Here is a 19,479-nt window from a genome sequence, read left to right on the forward strand (position 1 = left end):
TCTCTCTCCAAATTTCTCATCATTAGCCACCATTTAAAAAATCCATCCATTCATTAGCTTGTTTTTCCCCCATTTCCATTCTTTTCAGAGTTTAAAGTCTTGTAAATTACTACAGTCTGAAGAATGTTAGAGTCAGCAAAACATTAAACTTATGAATATCTGGACAACTATAATTCCGAAAAGTAAGAAGAGATAATTTTTCATTCAATGAATTAACAATTGTTACGCAGTAGTCTAAAATGCCAAATCTAAATGTCAGATTTTTTAATGTTATTCTGCCGTAGCACAGACCTTGGTTTGACATTTTCTTAATGTACGCCTGGCATTAATTTATCATGCTAGACTATTGAACAATTTACTTTGTATGCGCTTTTTCATATGGCATGTAAAGTGAATTCTAAAATTTTTGTTTATGCACAAAACTAAGCACCAAGATTTATATATTGTTGTAACTGAGCATTTTTTGATTTGCACAAGCCATATTAGAATTCCAAAGAGGACTAGAGGACTATCAACTGTTTTTTCATGATACTACACTTTCTAAAAAAGTATTATCAATTACTTTTTGGATTAAACGAGACGTCAAACAGACAGTAGGGAGATGCCATATTAGTGTGCTAGGAGAGGTGCGAGATTAGAGGTCCCAAAGGGAGTCATGCCTTGTATGTGTTAAGTACATGAAGAGCCATCGATAACTGCATTACTGTAAACTATACATGGCTCACATAGCTTTGTTATGTAAGTACCTGTCCCCCTAAGTGACATTGTTCTCTTCTGCTCAATTACACATTTTCAGAATGAACTTCTAGTTTCCATGTCATTAGAAGCAGTATTCCATTCCCATGTAAAGCCCTAAATATACTGTATATACTGTAAATATATATGGCCCAACATATTGAAGAAAACAGATAAAGAAAAATGTGCCCCGATAGTAAAATATAATGGAACAAAGAGTTCTATGACTATATAAAAGCACAAGGATGAAAAGTCAGATGCTTTTTTTTACTGGTTGTGGGACTCCAAGGTGACTTTTAATATCCTTATATTTTTCAACATGGGGTACAACATTTTTTTGTAATACACAAGTTTCAGTGATGTGAAACAAAATACATCACAAACTTTATATGATGATGGTCAACCCAAAAAAATTAGGACACCACCAAAAAATTGTGGGCTACAATTTCCTGACCTTCTGCAAATAGGAAAACAAAGTAGAATAGCACACAAAAGTCATCTATGTGTGGCCATCTTTGATGTTAATTTCAGCCAGGCCAGATAATCCAACCTTCCAGTATGAATGTAGTTTTTATTGAAGCACTACATGTTTCAGACCAAATAGGTCCTTCCTCTGGTGCACCAGACTATTTGGTCCAAAACATGTAGTGCTTCAATAAAAACTACATTCATCCTGGAAGGCTCTCCAGTCCTTTTTTCATGTTGCACGATACAGATGTGGAGATGGCTACTCTACTAAACTGTTGAAGATTTTGGAGGATCTACTAAGGAAATAATTACTTGCAGATAATCCAACCTGAGACCATGTGCCATTAGCTGTATCCAAAAGCTCACAAAAAAAGAACATAAAAGCCATGTACAGTGCCATAACTAGATATTACTGGGCCCCACAGCAAATTATTTTTCAGCCCCCCAAAATGTTTAGAGGTTGACCTGTTCTACCAATATTTATTGAAATGATATATGAATTAGGGCCTCAAGGGGCTCCTATACCTCCAGGCCCCTGCAGCCGCAGGATCTGCTTCCTCTATACAATAGTTACGCCCCTGGCCATGCATATTCTATTGTATATTTAGAGGAGAAATATATTTCCCTTAATTGGAAAATCTTAGCAGAAAATTATCCAACTAATGTCTTTTTCTAGATTAAAGAACCACAAGGGATTTTCTTTACTTACTGGAAAATACAGGAGAAGCGACCCAAACAGAATGACTTCCAACAGAACCAATCCTGAGGCTCTAACACTCTGAAAAAGACAAGCAGGAAAAAAAAATATTTTTTGCTATTAATATGAGGGTTTGGTATGAGAAAAAAAAATTGATGAGTTCAAATTATACATATACAGAATACATTATCATGTTAAAACATGGCGGACCAGGCAACCAGCCTATAATTACCTTTATAATGAATTTTTCATTCTGATAATGAAACAGTATCATATTTGGCAAGATCATAGGATACAGTATGTAAACAACAGAGCCCCTATATATATGAAATTTATTTTATGTTTAATAGGAAAAAAAATATTCACGAAACTGAGGATTTCAAGCATGGATGCATTTTTACAATCAGAGATTATCATACCCCAAAGCTGCTAAAAATCCAAATTGAAAAATATGCCATCTCAAACCTGTCGAGGTCATGCAGAAGTCAATGGCAGATATCCCTGACATCGTGATCTGCACTGGCTAATCCGAAAAAGTCAGGGGGTTTTGTCTAGTAATCCAAAAAAGTAGAGTTTTCACAATGTCAATCGTATGATATGAATTGACACTCAATTTTTTTGCGACTTTTTTTTTTTTGAGAAAAATTGATAAATGAGTTCAATTTGTGGAAGGGAGTTTGGTCAAATTTGTTTACATAAACAAATTAGATTAATTCGAGTTTTAGTAAATCAGCCCCTAAATGTGGTGCTACACGATTAACCTCAAATTCTCTGAGACGGTGGCAGAAAAGGATCATGTTGTGTCTTCTGACCATTTGTTTTTCCAAAAAGGCAACATTCTTAGGTACCACCAGTGATATCAATAGGACCATTGAAGAATTTAGCATTCATGAGCAGATGGCACTGTTAATCTTCCTATCCACTGAGAAAGACATAGGCAGCACACAGATTCAGGATACAATATGCAAAGAAAAAATACTTGATGCACACACAATGTGATATGTTAGTAACTTCTTACCTTTAAAAGAAACCCTCTGATAAATAAACCCTTTTTAAAAACAGTTCAAATGGTGAAACCATATTTTTTAAGGAAATGCAAGTATTTGACAATCGAATTTCATTTTTGTCCACGAATCTCAAAAAAATTGTGGTCTTCCCAATCTGTTTTAAAAGCTCTTTTTAGTTTTTCAAAATTTTTTTAAACCTCTAAAAATTCTAAAAAAAAAATTAAAAAAGACCCTCAGATAAATAAACCCTTAAGGAAAAATAGTTCAAATGGTGAAACCATATTTTTTTTAAAGGAAATGCAAGTATTTGACAGCCTTAGGGGACCATTTACTAACAATCTAATTTCCTTTTTTTTCACAAATCTCTAAAAAATTGTGGTTTTCCCATTTTTTTTAAAAGCTCTTCTTAGTTTTTCTAAATTTCTTTAAAACATTATTAAATGTAAAAACCAAGAAAACCACTAAAACCAAACTTTGTCAGGTAAAAGTTGTCGAGGTCCTATAGAAGTCAATTGGAGCTGCGCTGATCCTATTGCACCATTTTAAATTAATTTGGACTTTTAGACGTTTTCAAGGTATTTCTATTTTTTAGCGCATTATTTTTCGTTCATAGTTTTTTCATTTGGATGCTGTAATAAATGTCATGACATTTTTAGTTTTTAGGGTAAGGTCATACTGAGCGTTTCGGGGAGATTTAGTCGTCTGGTGACTAATCGCATCGTCTTTGCGGCGACCAATCTCCCCAAACGCCTTCCTTCACTCTGCGCTGGCTAAAATGAAAAATCACCGGCGCTAATCACACGCGGTGATTCGTTTTCCGAAGTCGTTTCCTCGTGAGGCAGGCGACTAAATCTCCCCGAAATGCTCAGTGTGACCTTACCCTTAGAGTTGAAAAATAAGCCTTTTAGACTGTAGCCATTTTTGTTCTCACTTTTGGTTACTGTTTAAGTTGTTTTCTTTTGATTCAAGTATTCTTTTCTTGGATATAAATGGCTTTCTTTGGTGACTTCAGTTGTTTCTGTTGAACTGGAGTTCCCGTTTTTGTCTACTAAAAATGTTGAATCAACATCTATCATTTTTCTTTATCTGCTGCTGTTATTGATGTTACTGTTTTATCACCCTAGGACACTTATATAGAAAGGAAAGATTATGTCCTCCAGAGATATGTTCCCAACAAGATTACAGGCCTATGTTACCTCTATAAATCCCATCATCTCAAGATAAGAGATGCGCCATGGAATGCAATCATCTAACAGCACAATTCCCCTTGGAGACAAGGTGGAAGTTAAACTCTTAAAATTTATCACAAAAAGGCCAATATTCTGTTCTTTTGGAAGAAACAGTGGATTTTAGGTGGATATAGGAATGCAATTTTGTACCATTTCAGATCTGTGTGAATGACTTTTTTTTTTTTTTAAAATGCAACTAACAGAAATACAGAAATACCATAAAACTATGGGGCCTATTTATTAACATTCAAATTTCTATTTTTTTCACAAATCAAATTTTTCTCTCTAAAAATTTGTTTTTTATTTCTCTACAACTCTAAAACTAAGATAGGGTTTCTCGTACCCATCACACTTTGTGGGGTTAATTCTCAAAGTTCAAATTTATCTAAAAAATATTTTCTGCTACAAACTCTGGTCAAATCTGCTCCGGGTTTTTACACTAATTTATTATTCCATTTTCCCAAAAATTTGCTTTGCGAGAAAAAATCGGATTTTTACATTTTTTTCGGATTTTTCATCTGTTTTTCACGTTTTTTTTCAGATTTTTTACCCAAAACCTCAGCTTTTTGCCTAAAAACTTTGGGGTATTGCACGAAACCCAGTGCACATCAAAAAATCAATGGGATTTCTCCCATTGACTTATATGCAACCTCGACAGGTCTGAGATGCCGGATTTTCTGATTCTGACTTTTCCATCATCGGGGTTTAATAAATTCCAAAAAAATCTTGATTTTTCTAAAAGTCCGATTTTAGAACAAAAAAAAAAATCATGATTTTTGCATACAGAATTTAGTAAATAACTCCCTTTGTGTCTCATACTCCTTCTTTTGGGTGGAAAGTTCTTAAGGGCAGGGTCTTCTTTAGCAGTTGTATTTTTATATGTAATCTGTATGTTTAGTGTACTGTACATTTATTGGACAGTGCTGCGGAATATGTAGGTGTTTTACAAATAATTAAGAGTGGTCAGGAGTGACAACCATGCTTACTGGGGACTTAGAGTGCCACCAGGATGGACACATTTTCATTAATACTTCTGACCACATCTAAGGTGGTGTAACAGGTTTTACATTAATGAATGACAACTAATGAAGAATTTCAGTTTTCAATTACCGTAATTACTGCAAGCATGATGCTGATGTACCGACCTTAGAATGACTAAATATGAGTTTCAGCTAGAAGAGCAGTGCAGAGGAAAAACAAAAAATGGAACAAATGGTAGGCCACACATGAATATCAATGAGTAAGGTTCAAGTCAAAGTGGTTGGCAGTCACAATGAGCTGGAGAGTGACCCCCAGAGAGAAATTCAGAGAAAAAGGAAATCATTTTAAAACATTTTAATTATTTTATTAAAATTGAGTCTATGGGAGATGGACTTCCTGTATAATGAGTTTCTAGATTACGGATCCCATACCTTTATATAATAATAATAATATATATTTTGGTTCTGATCCCCTGAAAGTTGTCCAATACTGCATCAATTTCCAGAGAAAAATAAGAGAATAAAGTGGCGATCAGCTTCACACAAGGAAGCAGAGGGTGTGCCTGTAAAACACAATTACTTACATCAATGTTTTATTATTCTGTGATGGGCTAATAAATCACATTACAGTTCACAATGCAGAAGACTGCCAAGGATTTGAGATTGCAGAAGATACAATGACCCGGTCTTCCTAACCTCATCAAGCTAGACATCAAAAAATCCATTGATCTCTTCAATGATTTGGAGTTATGTTGCTATGGAGACTAACTGTATATCCGTGCACTATACCGTGTGTAGCATTGCTCCTTGGTTCCAAGAGAGGTCATTTCATTAATAACCATTTTCTTAGCGATCTTCAATACAGAGCAGCATGACATTGCATCATGCATGAAGGGAAGGGATATTGAATCTCTTTCCTCAAGGGGAACCCCTTTCCTCAAGAACGGCCATTTGATAACATTGTGCAAAATGTGTCAAAGCTTGAAATGTGAAAATTGACAATGAGTGAGCAAACTGAATTATTTTTGGATCCACTGAATGCAGTTCAGCATAAAGAAAAGTGATACATTATTTTGCATGCACAGAAAACATTCTTCAATACAGGTATTGGACGCATTAGCCAGAATGCTCCGGACCTGGGGTTTTCCGGATGATGGATCTTTCCGTAATTTGGATCTTCTAGATAATCATGTAAACATTAAATAAATCCAATAGGCTGGTTTTGCTTTTCCAATAAGGATTAATTATATTTATATTTTTTGATATTATATTTATATATATTTTTTTTATATTTTAATTTATATTACAGAGAAAAAGGAAATCATTTTTAACAATTTGGATTATTTGGATAAATTGGAGTCTACAGGAGACAGCCTTTCCGAAATTTGGAGCTTTCTGGAGAACTGATTTCCGGATAACGGATCCCATACCTATATATATAGGTATGGGATATACTAAGCAAAGTTCACAAAATTATTATAATCAACTTGCACATCATTAACAGGAGATATAACTTTGGTGTTTGGTGTGGTTGAACTTTTATTTTTGTTCAACCCACCTTAATTATGCATCTGTGTTCTAGCATAGCTTGCACCTAATTGGCACCCAATATTTTATAAAGACTTCTGTTGGGTATTTTGTCTGGGTATTTGGGGGGGGGCAATTTGCCCCCATTTGTAAATTAAGCCCACTGATGCACTTTAACCAGGGTGGGTCAACAGGAAGTATTGTAATATGGGTATGGGAAACCCATTATCCATAAAGCTCTGAATTACAGAAAGGCCATCTCCCATAGACTCCGTTATAATCAAATAATCCAAATTTTTAAAAATTATTTCCTTTTTCTTTGTAATAATAAAACAGTACCTTGTACTTGATCAAAACTAAGATATAATTAATCCTTATTGGAAGCAAAACCAGCCTAATGGGTTTATTTAATGTTTACATGATTTTCTAGGTATGAATATCCAAATTAAGGAATGATCCGTTATTTGGAAAACCCTAGGACCAGAGCATTCTGGATAACAGGTCCCATACCTGTAGTAACCTATGCTGCCAGGGCCCCTTTGTTCTGACCTGATAGAACTGGCTTCTTAAAGGTCAGTGTGCTCGATACATAAAATGACAAAGGGTGATTTGCCACAGGAGAGATCCACAGCTCTACTCACTCATAGAAATTTTAGAATTTTTCTCTGGCAAAATGAGATTAAAGTTCTGTTCACCCTTTGTTAAAGGGGTTGTTCACCTTTCAACAAACTTTTAGTATGATGTAGAGAGTGATATTCTGAGACAATTTGCAATTGGTTTTCATTTTTTATTATTTGTGTTTTTCAAGCTTTTTATTCAGCAGCGCTCCAGTTTGCAGTTTCAGTAATCTGATTGCTAGGGTCCAAATTAGCCTAGCAACCATGCATTGATTTCATTAAGAGACTAGAATATGAATAGGAGAGGCCTGAATAGAAAGATAATTAATAAAAAGTAGCAATAACGATAAATGTGTAGCCTTACTGTTTTTAGATGGGGTCATTGACTCCCATTAGAACGTTGGAAAGAGTCAGAAGGAGGCAAATAATTCAAAACTATAAAAAAAAAAAATTATAAAGGAAGACCAAATGAAAAGTTGCTTAGAATTAGCCATTCTATAACATACTAAGGGGATTATTTACTAAAATTGATTTTATCTCATTATTTTTCGCCGAACACTGGCTACGTTTTGTTAGCTTTACTTCGGCAATGCGAGCAATTGAAAGCTAGCGTTCATTTCTGCCTATCGCAAATTCGCTAGAGGTCTTGTTCAGGTGAATTTTCATATGGCGGGAAATTTAAAGTTGAATGACGCCAGTGTTTTTTGGACTTAGAAGCTTTTTCCACTAAGAAATATGATGTAAGTAACAGAAGACTGAGGTTCAGTAAAATCTGAATTTCATTTGCGGAATAACGTCCATTCGCCAGAGCGAATTGTCGCCTGGCAATAGAGTCCGAATGACCGCTAGCAACTATCTATTTCGCTAGCGAATTGACGCAAGCGTTAGCCACTTCGCCCTCTAGTAAATCTGCCCCCAAGTACCAAGGTTACATTTATATTTAGCCTGATATGATCTTCCATATCTGGTCTTCTAATACTGAAAAGGATATTTAAAACAGGTTATTACTAATATTTCTTAATTCATAACATATCCTGCAAGACTGTAACAAATGGGTGTAAATGTCGACCATACAGATAACATACAAAAATGTAATCGATACAAGAGCTAAAGAGGGCCCAGTCTAAAAGAAGAAAGGGTAGGAGACACAATGTATGTGGCAGACAAAGATATTTGTGTTAATATGGAATTTGGGTTGGGTTATTAATGCCAGCCGCTAAACCAACTGCCTAGATCTAAACAAACTGGAAATGGCTAAATTTGCTAAACAGAATTGAAAATATTATCACATCAGAGCAAATTTATTTTAAGGCTCTCGTTTTTCCTTTAATTGATTAATATGTTAATATCACAAAATGCTCCATTTCTGCGTCGGTTTATTCGTGTACAAAATCTTGCCAGTAGAATTAAAACCGGGAAAATCTTGTTTCGGTTGATTGAAAACAATCTGGCCTCATCTGGGGTTTGACACAGTGCCTGATTTCTTTCATCCTCGCTGTTCCTGCTAATGATTTTGCCTGCTTAAAGCAGCCATTAAAAGTCTATAACATTTACATAATGGATCAAATTCTCACACAATGCGAATTGAATTCTTGTGCTAAATTAACACAGAGGAACTCAACAGATGCCTCAAAGTTATACTAAGAATACATTACAAATGAAATCTGCCTTGTAATCTAAAAGTGAATGTCATTAAAGGAGTTGTTCACCTTTAAATGAGCTTTTAGTATGATGTAGAGAGTGATATTCTGAGGCAAATTGTATTTGGTTTTAATTTTTTATTATCTGTAGTTTTTTTGCTTTTTATCCTACAAATTTCTAGTTTGCAATTACAAAATCTGGCTGGTAGGGTCCAAATTACCCTAGCAAACAGGCACTGATTTGAATAAGAGACTGGAATAAGAATATGAAATGTTAGGCACCCCCAAGTGATTGTATTTACTTACCTGAAACCCCCTGGCTGGTTCTCCTATCAGCAAAAAACTGCACTGGGACGGGATTATACCAACACCACGGATCGATCCTCTGCCGGCATATTCTTTCTGCGGCTGCGCGTGCGTATTAAGATTGAAAAGCCGAACTTTAACGAATAAGTCGGCTATATTGTTCTACTGTGCATGCGTCTGCCCCGGGAAATTTTAAAAAAAGAAGCCGGAAGAGGAGCACTCCATGGTGCTCACTGGTATAACCCCGGGCCGGTGTAGTTTTCTGCTGATAGGAGCACTGGCCCTGGGTTTCAGGTAAGTAAATACATTCACTTGGGGGTGCCTAACATTTGGCACCCCCAAGTGCTAAATGACTTTCCTTCTCCTTTAAAAGTAAACTTAAATGGCAACTAAAGTCTAACATAGAATAAGGCTAGAAATGCTGTATTTTGTATACTAAACATAAACATGAACTTACTGCACCACAAGCCTAATCAAACAAATAATTTATGCTTTCAAAGTTGGCCACAGGGGGTCACCATCTTGTAACTTTGTTAAACATCTTTGCAAGACCAAGACTGTGCACATGCTCAGTGTGGTCTGGGCTGCTTAGGGATAGTCATAAATTTTCAAAACAGCACAAGTCAAATAATACCTGCCAGAAGCCAATATAGAAAGACTGATTAATAATCAGAATATACAGACTGCGCTGGGTCCTTTGTTGTCATTTAACTTAATGTGGATTTTATAGTTTTTGTATTGTTTAATACAAACTTTCTCCAACTTTGCAGAACCAGTGTCTGCAGCAAAATAATCCTCCAAATAGAATCCTAGTTTATCTGTTTAAATTTGGCACCATGATCTTTGTCCCTGCAGTTGGAGTTGGAAACAGTGAAGGGGATGTAAAGGCAAAAATAAAATCCAATACAAATCTCTACACAGTCACCGACTGCTCTACAGGGAAACAAACAAAACTGCTTGAGTTCTGCATGGCTGGGAAGTAAGGCGGGGGCTCCCCCTGCTGTTCATAAGTATGATTGTTTCCCTGCCCAGCAGTTAGGGATCGTCTGACATTTCCTATCCACAGCAGTAAATGAAGGGAGAATTTCACTGCTACAGTCAGGTTTCTTATAAGAATGGTACACATTTTTTAATTAAAGTATATGGGAGATAGGTTTCCTTTTCATTAAAGAAAGTAAAAATGGGATTTTTTTTGCCTTTGCATGCCCTTTAAAGGTGAATCACCCCTTTAAGGTCTAGAAACCAGAAGATGTAATGTTCATTTTCACTAAATCTAGCCCAGTTGAAGAACTCAAACCTTACTCATTAGATCCTACATCAAGGCTAAACCTCATGAACAACCTGGATTTGCCCCAAACCGCAATATTGTATGGTGGTGTACAGGAGTGGATCTTTTGTGATTTCTTCTTTATCTTTTGGACCTTTGTAGTAGGTAGCAAACAAACGAGGGGGGGGTGATAGGTTGGTGATGGGCGAATTTATACGCCAGGCATGGATTAAAAAAAAATTGCTGCTTGTAAAAATTGTCGAGCCACAAAATAATTTTGATGCCCATTGACTTTAATGCATTTGGACAAAAGAGTCGCGTGCATAAAAATGGTCATGTGCCAACATTATTTTGACACCCATTGACTTCAATTAGTTTTACAGATTTTTCGCCCCTCACTAGATGGGTTTTCTTTTGGATATAATCCACTCCGAATTTACTAGATTACTTACATAGTGCTAGTGGCAGTAGTGGTTAAATGGTTCAGTATAGTCCTACCTATGGTGCCCCCCATATTCATCTCTTCATGCTTCCACAACAGACACAAGTAAAGGCGTATTTAAAGGCACGGTTCACCCTTAAGTTAACTTTAAGTATACTATACAATGGCTAATTCTAATCAACTTTTCATTGGTCTTCATTTTTCTTTTATAGTTTTTTAATATTTGCCTTCTTTGGAATAAAAATAAATAAATAAAAAGCTAAATAACTCAAAAACCATAAATAATACAAAATGCAGTGGCGTAACTTCCGGGGAAGCAGGGGGTGCGATTGCACCAAGGTCCACCCTGGCAGATCGCGCCCTGCTGCAGCACAGAGGGGAGTGGGGGGCCCGGGCCCGTCCCCACCTAGTTACGTTACTGACAAAATGAAAAACAATTGCAAATTGTCTCAGAATATTACTGTCTACATCATACTAAAAGATAATTTGAAGGTGAACAACCCCTTTAAAGGAATACAGGTATGGGATCCGTTATCCGGAAATCCGGTTAAGCAGAAAGCTCAGAATTAAGGACTCCATTTTATCCAAATAATCTTTTTTTAAAAAGGATTTCCCTTTTCTCTGTAATGATAAAACAGTACTTTGTACATGATCCCAACTAAGATATAATTAATCCTTATTGGAAGCAAAACAGGCCAATTGGATTTATTTAATGTTTACATGATTTTCTAGTAGACTTAAGGTACTGAGATCCAAATTATGGAAACATCCATTATCCGGAAAGCCCTAGGTTCCAAGCATTCTGGATAACAGGTCCCATACCTGTACCACCAACCCCACAAACCTTGGACTAAAGAGAACATTTTGTAGAGTATCATAAAAATAGCAGCTATTATGGGGCATCTAATTTTATTTTTTTTCCTGGTTCTATCTTGATCTCAGCCAAAATAGAGATTTAAGGGAAACAAATTCTTTTGAAAATCTAGCAATACGATAGGGTGAATCACACCAGTTTAGGAACTCAAAATAGGAGTTCTCATCAGTCTTTTTTTTTGGGAGTGAGGGGGGGAGTAACATTTTTCTTAATAAGGATAAATATACACTTGCGTATGATCACTACTCGTACTCGTGACTAATAAAATGTACAAACCTAATGCAAACCGTATCCAGGTCAGACCAACTCAAACCTCCTTGATTATTCTTTACCCCCTTTTACACTGCCACTCTGATACCTGACAGCTGTTATGAGCCAGAGCCTTCACACACACATTTGCCTGGAGCCAAATACAGACTGCAAACTGGGCCATTACGGCCCACTTAATTAATTAGCATTTGCCTGGAAGCGATACATAGAAACAACATTTACATAACGGATGGCAGTAATGAAAAATGGAATTCATACAAGCACTGGAACTCTATCTCTGACGTGTTACACGTTTCTGTACAGATCATTCACAGCGGTCCCTGCCTTTTTGGAGCTTACAATCTAAGATACATTTTCAGATGGCAGTGTGAAGTTTTATATGAAGGATATGAAATGCACATTTACATTTGTTCGTCACCTACAGATGAAGCTTTTTTTCATTTATTTAAATGGAATAGATTTGTTATTGTCAATGGAGTGGTATAGGGATACATCTCACGAGTTTGCATTTTAAGAAAACAAATTCAAACAACTTCAACAATAAACTTGACAATGTACTCTGTGTATATGTACTATATATATATATATATATATCTCTCCAATGATGACGGCACTCCATAATCAGCCAAGCTGGACAACTAGGTAGGTATTTCAAAGGTTTATTAGTGGACCAACGTTTCAATTCCGCACAGGAATCTTCATCAGGGTGAGAACAGTGCCAAACACAGATAGCCAGTATGTAAGGTTCTTACCTCTCACGCAATACAAATCGTTACACTATGTCCCCAATCATACCTTGGGTAGCAGGTGTACCCAGTTTGTGCCATCAAGGGTGTGGGTAGCGGGCACACCCTCCCAGACACCTGTTCTTGGGTGTCCACGGCCTGACTGAAGCTTGGGTATGGATTAGTTCGGCCTCGCATGGTGCCCCTGACCCAGGACATGGCAAGTGTATTCTCCTATCTGACCGGTACTTGTGCACTTTATAGACTGGCAGAACTAGTGGCCTGCAGGAGCGTGTCAGCGCACTTCTGGTGTACTATCTACGGTCCTGTCTGTGCCCCTGCCTTGATGCCAAGATCTTAAGCCAGTAACAGCGGTTTTGAGCTGCCCGTGTCAACCATACACTGGGACGCAGCTACCGCATGTACAGCTGTTGTTCGCACTCACAGTACATTGCAGCCGCACGCGTTGCCTAGCAACTCCTGAAGCGTTCGGCTCACGGAGATTGCCAGCAACTTCCGGGTTGCCGACTTACTGCTGCTATGTCCGCGGACGGGTTATATGGGAAATAGCCGACTCCACTACAGGCCTGATTACTGGACTCGATCCCCACAGAATGTGCACAGAACATAAGGTAAAGGGGTACTGTATGATTTTTGCGTGTCTTCTTTATCCTAACACTTTTGCACTCTTTCCTTTCCTTCACATGTGTTGCTAGGCACCCTAGCAACTAGTATTTGGCGCCTTTTTCTGTTTATATACTAGCTATCTGTGTTTGGCACTGTTCTCACCCTGACGAAGATTCCTGTGCGGAATTGAAACGTTGGTCCACTAATAAACCTTTGAAATACCTACCTAGTTGTCCAGCTTGGCTGATTATGGAGTGCCGTCATCATTGGAGAGATTTATAGAAAATTTTGCAGACTGGCACCCAGCATTCGGATCACACTTTTGGTTGTGCGCTCCTAATTCATTCGGATTATATATATATATATATATATATATAGTGAATAAAGTACCCCCTCTTGTAAAATATAAGGATATTATAAGTTACCGAGGAGTTTCATGACCATATAAAAACACGAGGCCGAATGCCGAGTGTTTTTATACAGGTCATGGAACTCCGAGGTAACTTCTAATATCCTCATATTTTACAACTGGGGGTACTTTATTTATTATAATACACAAATTTCAGTGAGTCATGTGACAGAAATGACATCAGAACTCACCGTTTATAACTGATGACATCAGAACTCACCGTTTATATGGATATAATTTACAGGATATTCATGGCTTTTGTGTATTATATATATATATATATATATATATATATATATATATATATATATATATCTATCATTGAGTGTTCTTTATTAACAACTATCCGTTGTTAATTATTTGCTACATATCATGCCTGGGAGATGTGGATTCCCGTGGGGTGTAGATTATACCATTAGAGGTATGAATGAAAGTCCCGGGGGTGACCTTTATAGGATGAGGCCAGTTGGCAGGCCACTGGAGTGGTTGACTGGGTTTTTTAGGCTTCACCCCACTGGGCAGGCACCCTCTCATGTGTCTTCTTACAGATCTAGCCAGACCCTCCATATTTTATGAAATTTGTCAGGGCAGTTCCTTTTCATGTATGTTAATTTATATAAGGGTGTTGCTTTCCAGACAAGGTCCAGCCAGTATGGGACCATTGGGCCGGAGTTATCCTTCCACTGAAGAGCTCATAACCTTTTTTGCATACATTAGGAAAATAGATACATTAGGCAGGTACAATAAGCTCTTCTGACAAAAACCTCCTCTACCCTGTTCAAGAATAGGTTCCCTAGGTACTCTTAGAGTTGTTTTAAGGTGGCTGTAGGCGTAACAATTACACTCTTTCCTGGAAAAGATCTTTCCAAGAAAGTTTCAACCCACATGTGTAGAGCTGAATCGTCAGATATACAGGTAGAAAAAAATAGAATTCTACCTGTATCTGACGATTCAGCACCAACAATGGCTGATGTTCTGGTGTCTTCAAAGGCACTCGAACCCAATCAAAATTTTCCACCTGGGCAGATCGGAAAGGCCAACCGATATCCAAGTCTTCTGCTGTGTATGGTTTGGATAGTTTGCAACACCCGCTGCCAAAAGGTATGTATCACCGGACAGGTCCAGACCATATGGAAGTAGTCTGCAACTGTGGTGGAGCACCTGGGACATGCCTGTGCTAGATTGGGATTCATTCTGTGAAGCCTTTGTTGGGTAAGATAGGTCCTGTGTAAGTATTTTACTTGGGTAAGTTTGTCCAGGGCTGGATTTCCTGGGCGGGCGCCCCTAGGCTGCATGGTCCTAGCACCCGCCCTACCGCCCCCCCCCCTCCGAGCGCAGGCGTCGGAGCACTGGGGAGCTGTGCATCCCAGGTGCTTCCCAGAAAGTGTCTCGGCAGCAAGCCGCCCCTAATATTTTGCATACCATTCCATCCAAGCAGGAGTCTACAGCATCTTCCCACATTTCATTATCGAGTGTGGGTAAATAAGGATTTCTACTTTAATATGAACACTTGTTAGGCTGCAGACAGTTTGTAATTGGTCTTCATTTTTTTATTTTTTGCAATTGAATTAGTGTCTTCTACAGCTCTTGGTGTTAAAAATCGAATTAACTGTGCAAACAGGTAATTTGAATGACAGACTGAAAGACAAACAGAAGGCCTGAACAGAAAGATAAGTGATAATGTATAATGATAAAAATACAAATGTAACTCACACAATGAATGTGCTTTGTGCTTATCATGGGCGAATGCCTCTGGCAACCCAGTAGAGAGAAGCAGAAATGGAAGGCATGTCATTTGCAAAAAAAAAGTAGTCAAGAAGTACAAATTGTCTAGAAATATAGTGACTGAAACAAATGAGCGGAGAAACTGCTTTGCTAAAAAGGTATCATTTCTGGTTCTGAAAGGTCCAGATTCAATTTCATGGGAAATAATCAGGTGCAGATATATCTGATATTCATGGGTTAACCTGCTGGTCGGCTGAGTTCAGGTCCTAAAGTGGGGTTGTTGTGAGGGTCCCTCCCTATGGTGATATCAGCAGCAGATCCCTTTTTCTCTGTAACGATACCAGTGGGTTGACAAAAAAGTAAGAGTCTGCAGATTCAGGTGGGGGCAGGTCCCCTAGGGGTGGGTTAGGTTCGACTCATAGTTTTCATAGTGAGAAAAAGCTCCCATTGACAATGCTTTTGGAGTGAGAAAAAACTTGACAAAAAAAAAACACCCACTGACTTTAATGCAATTGGAGGGGGAAAAAAGTCGCCCATAGACTATAATATATTTTGCTACAAAAAAATGTATACAATATATACAATGCGTATTTTTCGCAAAGCAAAACAGGGCAAACTTGCTCATCAACATTTTCAAACTATGTGGCTGGTTCCCAAGGTCAACCCAAAACACTTGCCTGTGGAAAATCACTTAGGGTGAAATTTGGGGCGAACACTTACCCAATATCTTATATGCACCTGGAACCCTAGAGTGAACGTCACTTAGGATGAGATTTCGGATGAACACATATTTGCTGCATACCTCCCAACATTTTGGAAGTAATAAGAGGGACAAAAATTTTTTTCGCACATAGAACAGTACATTTTTACCACGCCCCTTTCTGTGGCCACACCCCCTAATTACCATGTTACTTTTACAAAATTTGGCAAGTTATGAAAGTTTGAAAATATTTCTCCTTATCTAAACTGTTTTTTTTGTGCCTCAAAATTGTTACAAAGTATCTTATTTGCACCTGTTAGCTGTTCTGTGCTCTCTGCTAAAAGCCAATTAAGTGAGAAACGTTGTTTCTTTTTCTGGCTGTTCAGTGCAGAGAAAATAGGGACTTTCCAGTACAAATGAGGGACTGCAGGTTGAGCTGTCAAAAGAGGGACTGTCCCTCCGAAAAAGGGACAGTTGGGAGGTATGTTGTTGCCTTAGATGCTCTTAGAACTTACAGCTATAATTTGTCATATTTAGTCTGTATTAAGATTTTCACAATGTCTGCAACTGATTCAGGTATGGGATCTGTTATCTGGAAACCCGTTATCCAGAAAGATCCGAATTACAGAACGGCCATCTCCCACAGACTCCATTTTGATCAAATCAAATTTTCACACAAATTCAATCTTAAATGATTGTTTTAGTAGATTTAAGGCATAGAGATCTAAATTACATAAAGGGGCAGATTTATCAAGGGTCGAATTTTTTTTTATGGTCAAAACTCTCAAATTTGACTAGGGAGTTCAAGTTTTTAAAAATTTTAATACGATTTTCGAGATTTATCATACCCTGACCCTTCAAGAATTTGAATTTGACTTTCCTAAAACCTGCCAAATTGTTGTTTAAGCCAATGGGAGAGGTGCAGGGATCAAATTGAAGATGTTTGTAGCTTGATTGAACTCGATTCGAATTTGATTCGAGTTTTCGTCTCGTTTAAATTAGTGCGAGATTAAAACATTTGATTTTAATAATACATTTTGATTGGTCGAACTTCGAATTTATGGGAGTTTATGGGAGTTTTAAAAAAACTTACATGAATTTGAAATTAGCCCATGGGCAGTTACCTATAGCAACCAATCAGTGATTAGCTTTTTAAAGCCAGCTGCAAGTAAAACAATAAATGCAGCAATCTGATTGGTTGCCAATGGTTACTGCCCATGGGCAAATTTGCCCAGTGTTGATGATCCCTCTTATCCGGAAAACCCCAGGTCCCAGGCATTCTGAATAAAGGTGGCCATACACTGAGAGATCCGCTCGTTTGGCGATGTTGTCAAACGAGCGGATCTCTCCCCGATATGCCCACCTTGAGGTGGGCAATATCGGGCTGATCCGATCATGGGCCTTAGGGCCCTATGATCGGATCCTAACGAATAGCAATGGGCGCTCTCGATCCGACGGGATTTTTTGTCCCATCCGATCGAGATCTGGCCGACTTTCGGCCAGATCTCGATCGGTGAAGCCCGTTGGGGGGCCCCATACACAGGCCAATAAGCTGCCGACACAGTCTGTCGGCAGCTTTTATCGGCCCGTGTATTGCCACCTTAGGTCCCATACCTGTACTAAGGCAGGGGTAGTGTGCAAATTGGGCACAAACTGGTCTGTTTTGGTAGTATGCCGGTTGCCTGTGAGTTGTGCTCAGAACCACAGCAGATTGGAGACTAAGGGTAAGGCCACACTGGGCGTTTTGGGGAGATTTGGTCGACTGGTGACTAATCGCCTCGTCTTTGTGGCAACCAATCTCCCCAAATGCCTTCCCTCACCCTGTGCCGGCTAAAATGAAAAAACCCGGCCCTAATCACACGAGGCGGTTCGTTTTCCAAAGGCGTTTTTTCCTTTTTAGCAGGTACAGAGCGAGGGAAGGCGTCTGGGGAGATTGGTCGCGGCAAATTCAAGGCGATTAGTCGTCAGGCAACCAAATCTCCCCAAAACGCCCAGTGTGGCCTTACCCTAAAGAGCTGCACCTCGTTCTAAATACTGGGTTCTGCATTGGTATATTCAGAGAGGGTAGGTGTGTTCTGGAATGTGGGTTTCCCCTAACTTGCACTTCGGAGTCTATGGAGTGCCAGGGCTGCAGTGAAAAGAGAGCATGTTCAACTGAAGGCCTATTTTTATTTAGCAATGTGTGTGAAACAACATGGATAGGCGTACACGTTCTTTTCAGGATGTAATTCTACATTAGTGTAGTTAAAGTAAATAATACTTTCCAGCATCTCATCCTTTTTGTAGTCTGTGACCCAGATTGCAGGTAAGTGGATGCTTGAAAACTATAAAGGAATTAATTGGCAGAACCCAGACGTACAAGGTTGCTGAATACCATCTGGGACTGCTCAGAGTACTGTTTGCCAAGCACAGAGATCAGCTTGCTATTCAAATAGGCTGTTAATCAAATGTAGTTGCAGGAGAAGAACAACAAAAAAGAAAACATTTTACCTTTGCTCTGCGAAAACTGTAGACTACTAGCATGCTTATGAAGTCCAAGAGCATACAGAAAGCTTGGAAGGAGATGATAGCAATCCGTAAATACTTGTCCTCTTGTGCATAGCAGGGAGCATCATCTGTGCAGTTAGAACATCCTTCCCTGCAGGGAAGACACTTATATTCTTCTTCAGATATTTCTCCTCTTGGAAAATGATTAACCATGTTCGGCCCTAAAAGAATCAAGGGGGGGAGAAAACTGTTAGAATGTGTATCCTATATAGAAAGCTGCACAAATAAAACATAACAAATGTTGTTTATTAAAAAAATAAAAAGCCCAGATTCAAACAAAATTTTCAATGCAATGCTATTTCTATCTTTTTTTTTTTTTAGAATTTTATCCTATTTATAAATAATTGAAAATTTTAGTTAAAGGTCACAGAGATTGTAGAACGAGGGAAAAGTCTAAATCATCAACCCTTTCACGCTGATTGAGAAAAGTACTGAATTCGCTATTTGGGATTCAGCCGAAACCCCGAATCCTTTGTGAACCGAATACCGAACCGAATTAGCAGAATTAGGGGCAGGGAAGGAAAAAGTGGAAACATTTTTTTTTACTTCCTTGTTTTGTGACAAAAAGTCAAGTAATTTCCCTTCCCACCCCTACTTTCATATGCAAATTAGGATTCAGAAATTAAACCTTTGCACCTTATTAGATGAAATCTAGGGGGCTATTTAATAAACCTCGAATTTATTTGT

The 19,479-nt window shown here is 38.1% G+C and overlaps 1 protein-coding gene across 1 annotated transcript in view; it reads right to left on the bottom strand.

Moving 5' to 3' along the window:
- Positions 1 to 19,479, bottom strand: part of gpr158.L (G protein-coupled receptor 158 L homeolog) — a 124,771-nt gene that overhangs the window by 38,193 nt on the left and 67,099 nt on the right. Inside the window, exons 4-5 of the mRNA XM_018267246.2 lie at positions 18,736 to 18,953; positions 1,913 to 1,981 (exon numbers count right to left, since the gene is read on the bottom strand). Of these exons, the coding sequence (XP_018122735.1) occupies positions 1,913 to 1,981; positions 18,736 to 18,953 (287 nt within the window). The remainder of the gene's footprint in view (positions 1 to 1,912; positions 1,982 to 18,735; positions 18,954 to 19,479) is intronic.

Source organism: Xenopus laevis, chromosome 6L (genome assembly GCF_017654675.1).
Source record: "Xenopus laevis strain J_2021 chromosome 6L, Xenopus_laevis_v10.1, whole genome shotgun sequence".
Classification (NCBI taxonomy): domain Eukaryota; kingdom Metazoa; phylum Chordata; class Amphibia; order Anura; family Pipidae; genus Xenopus; species Xenopus laevis.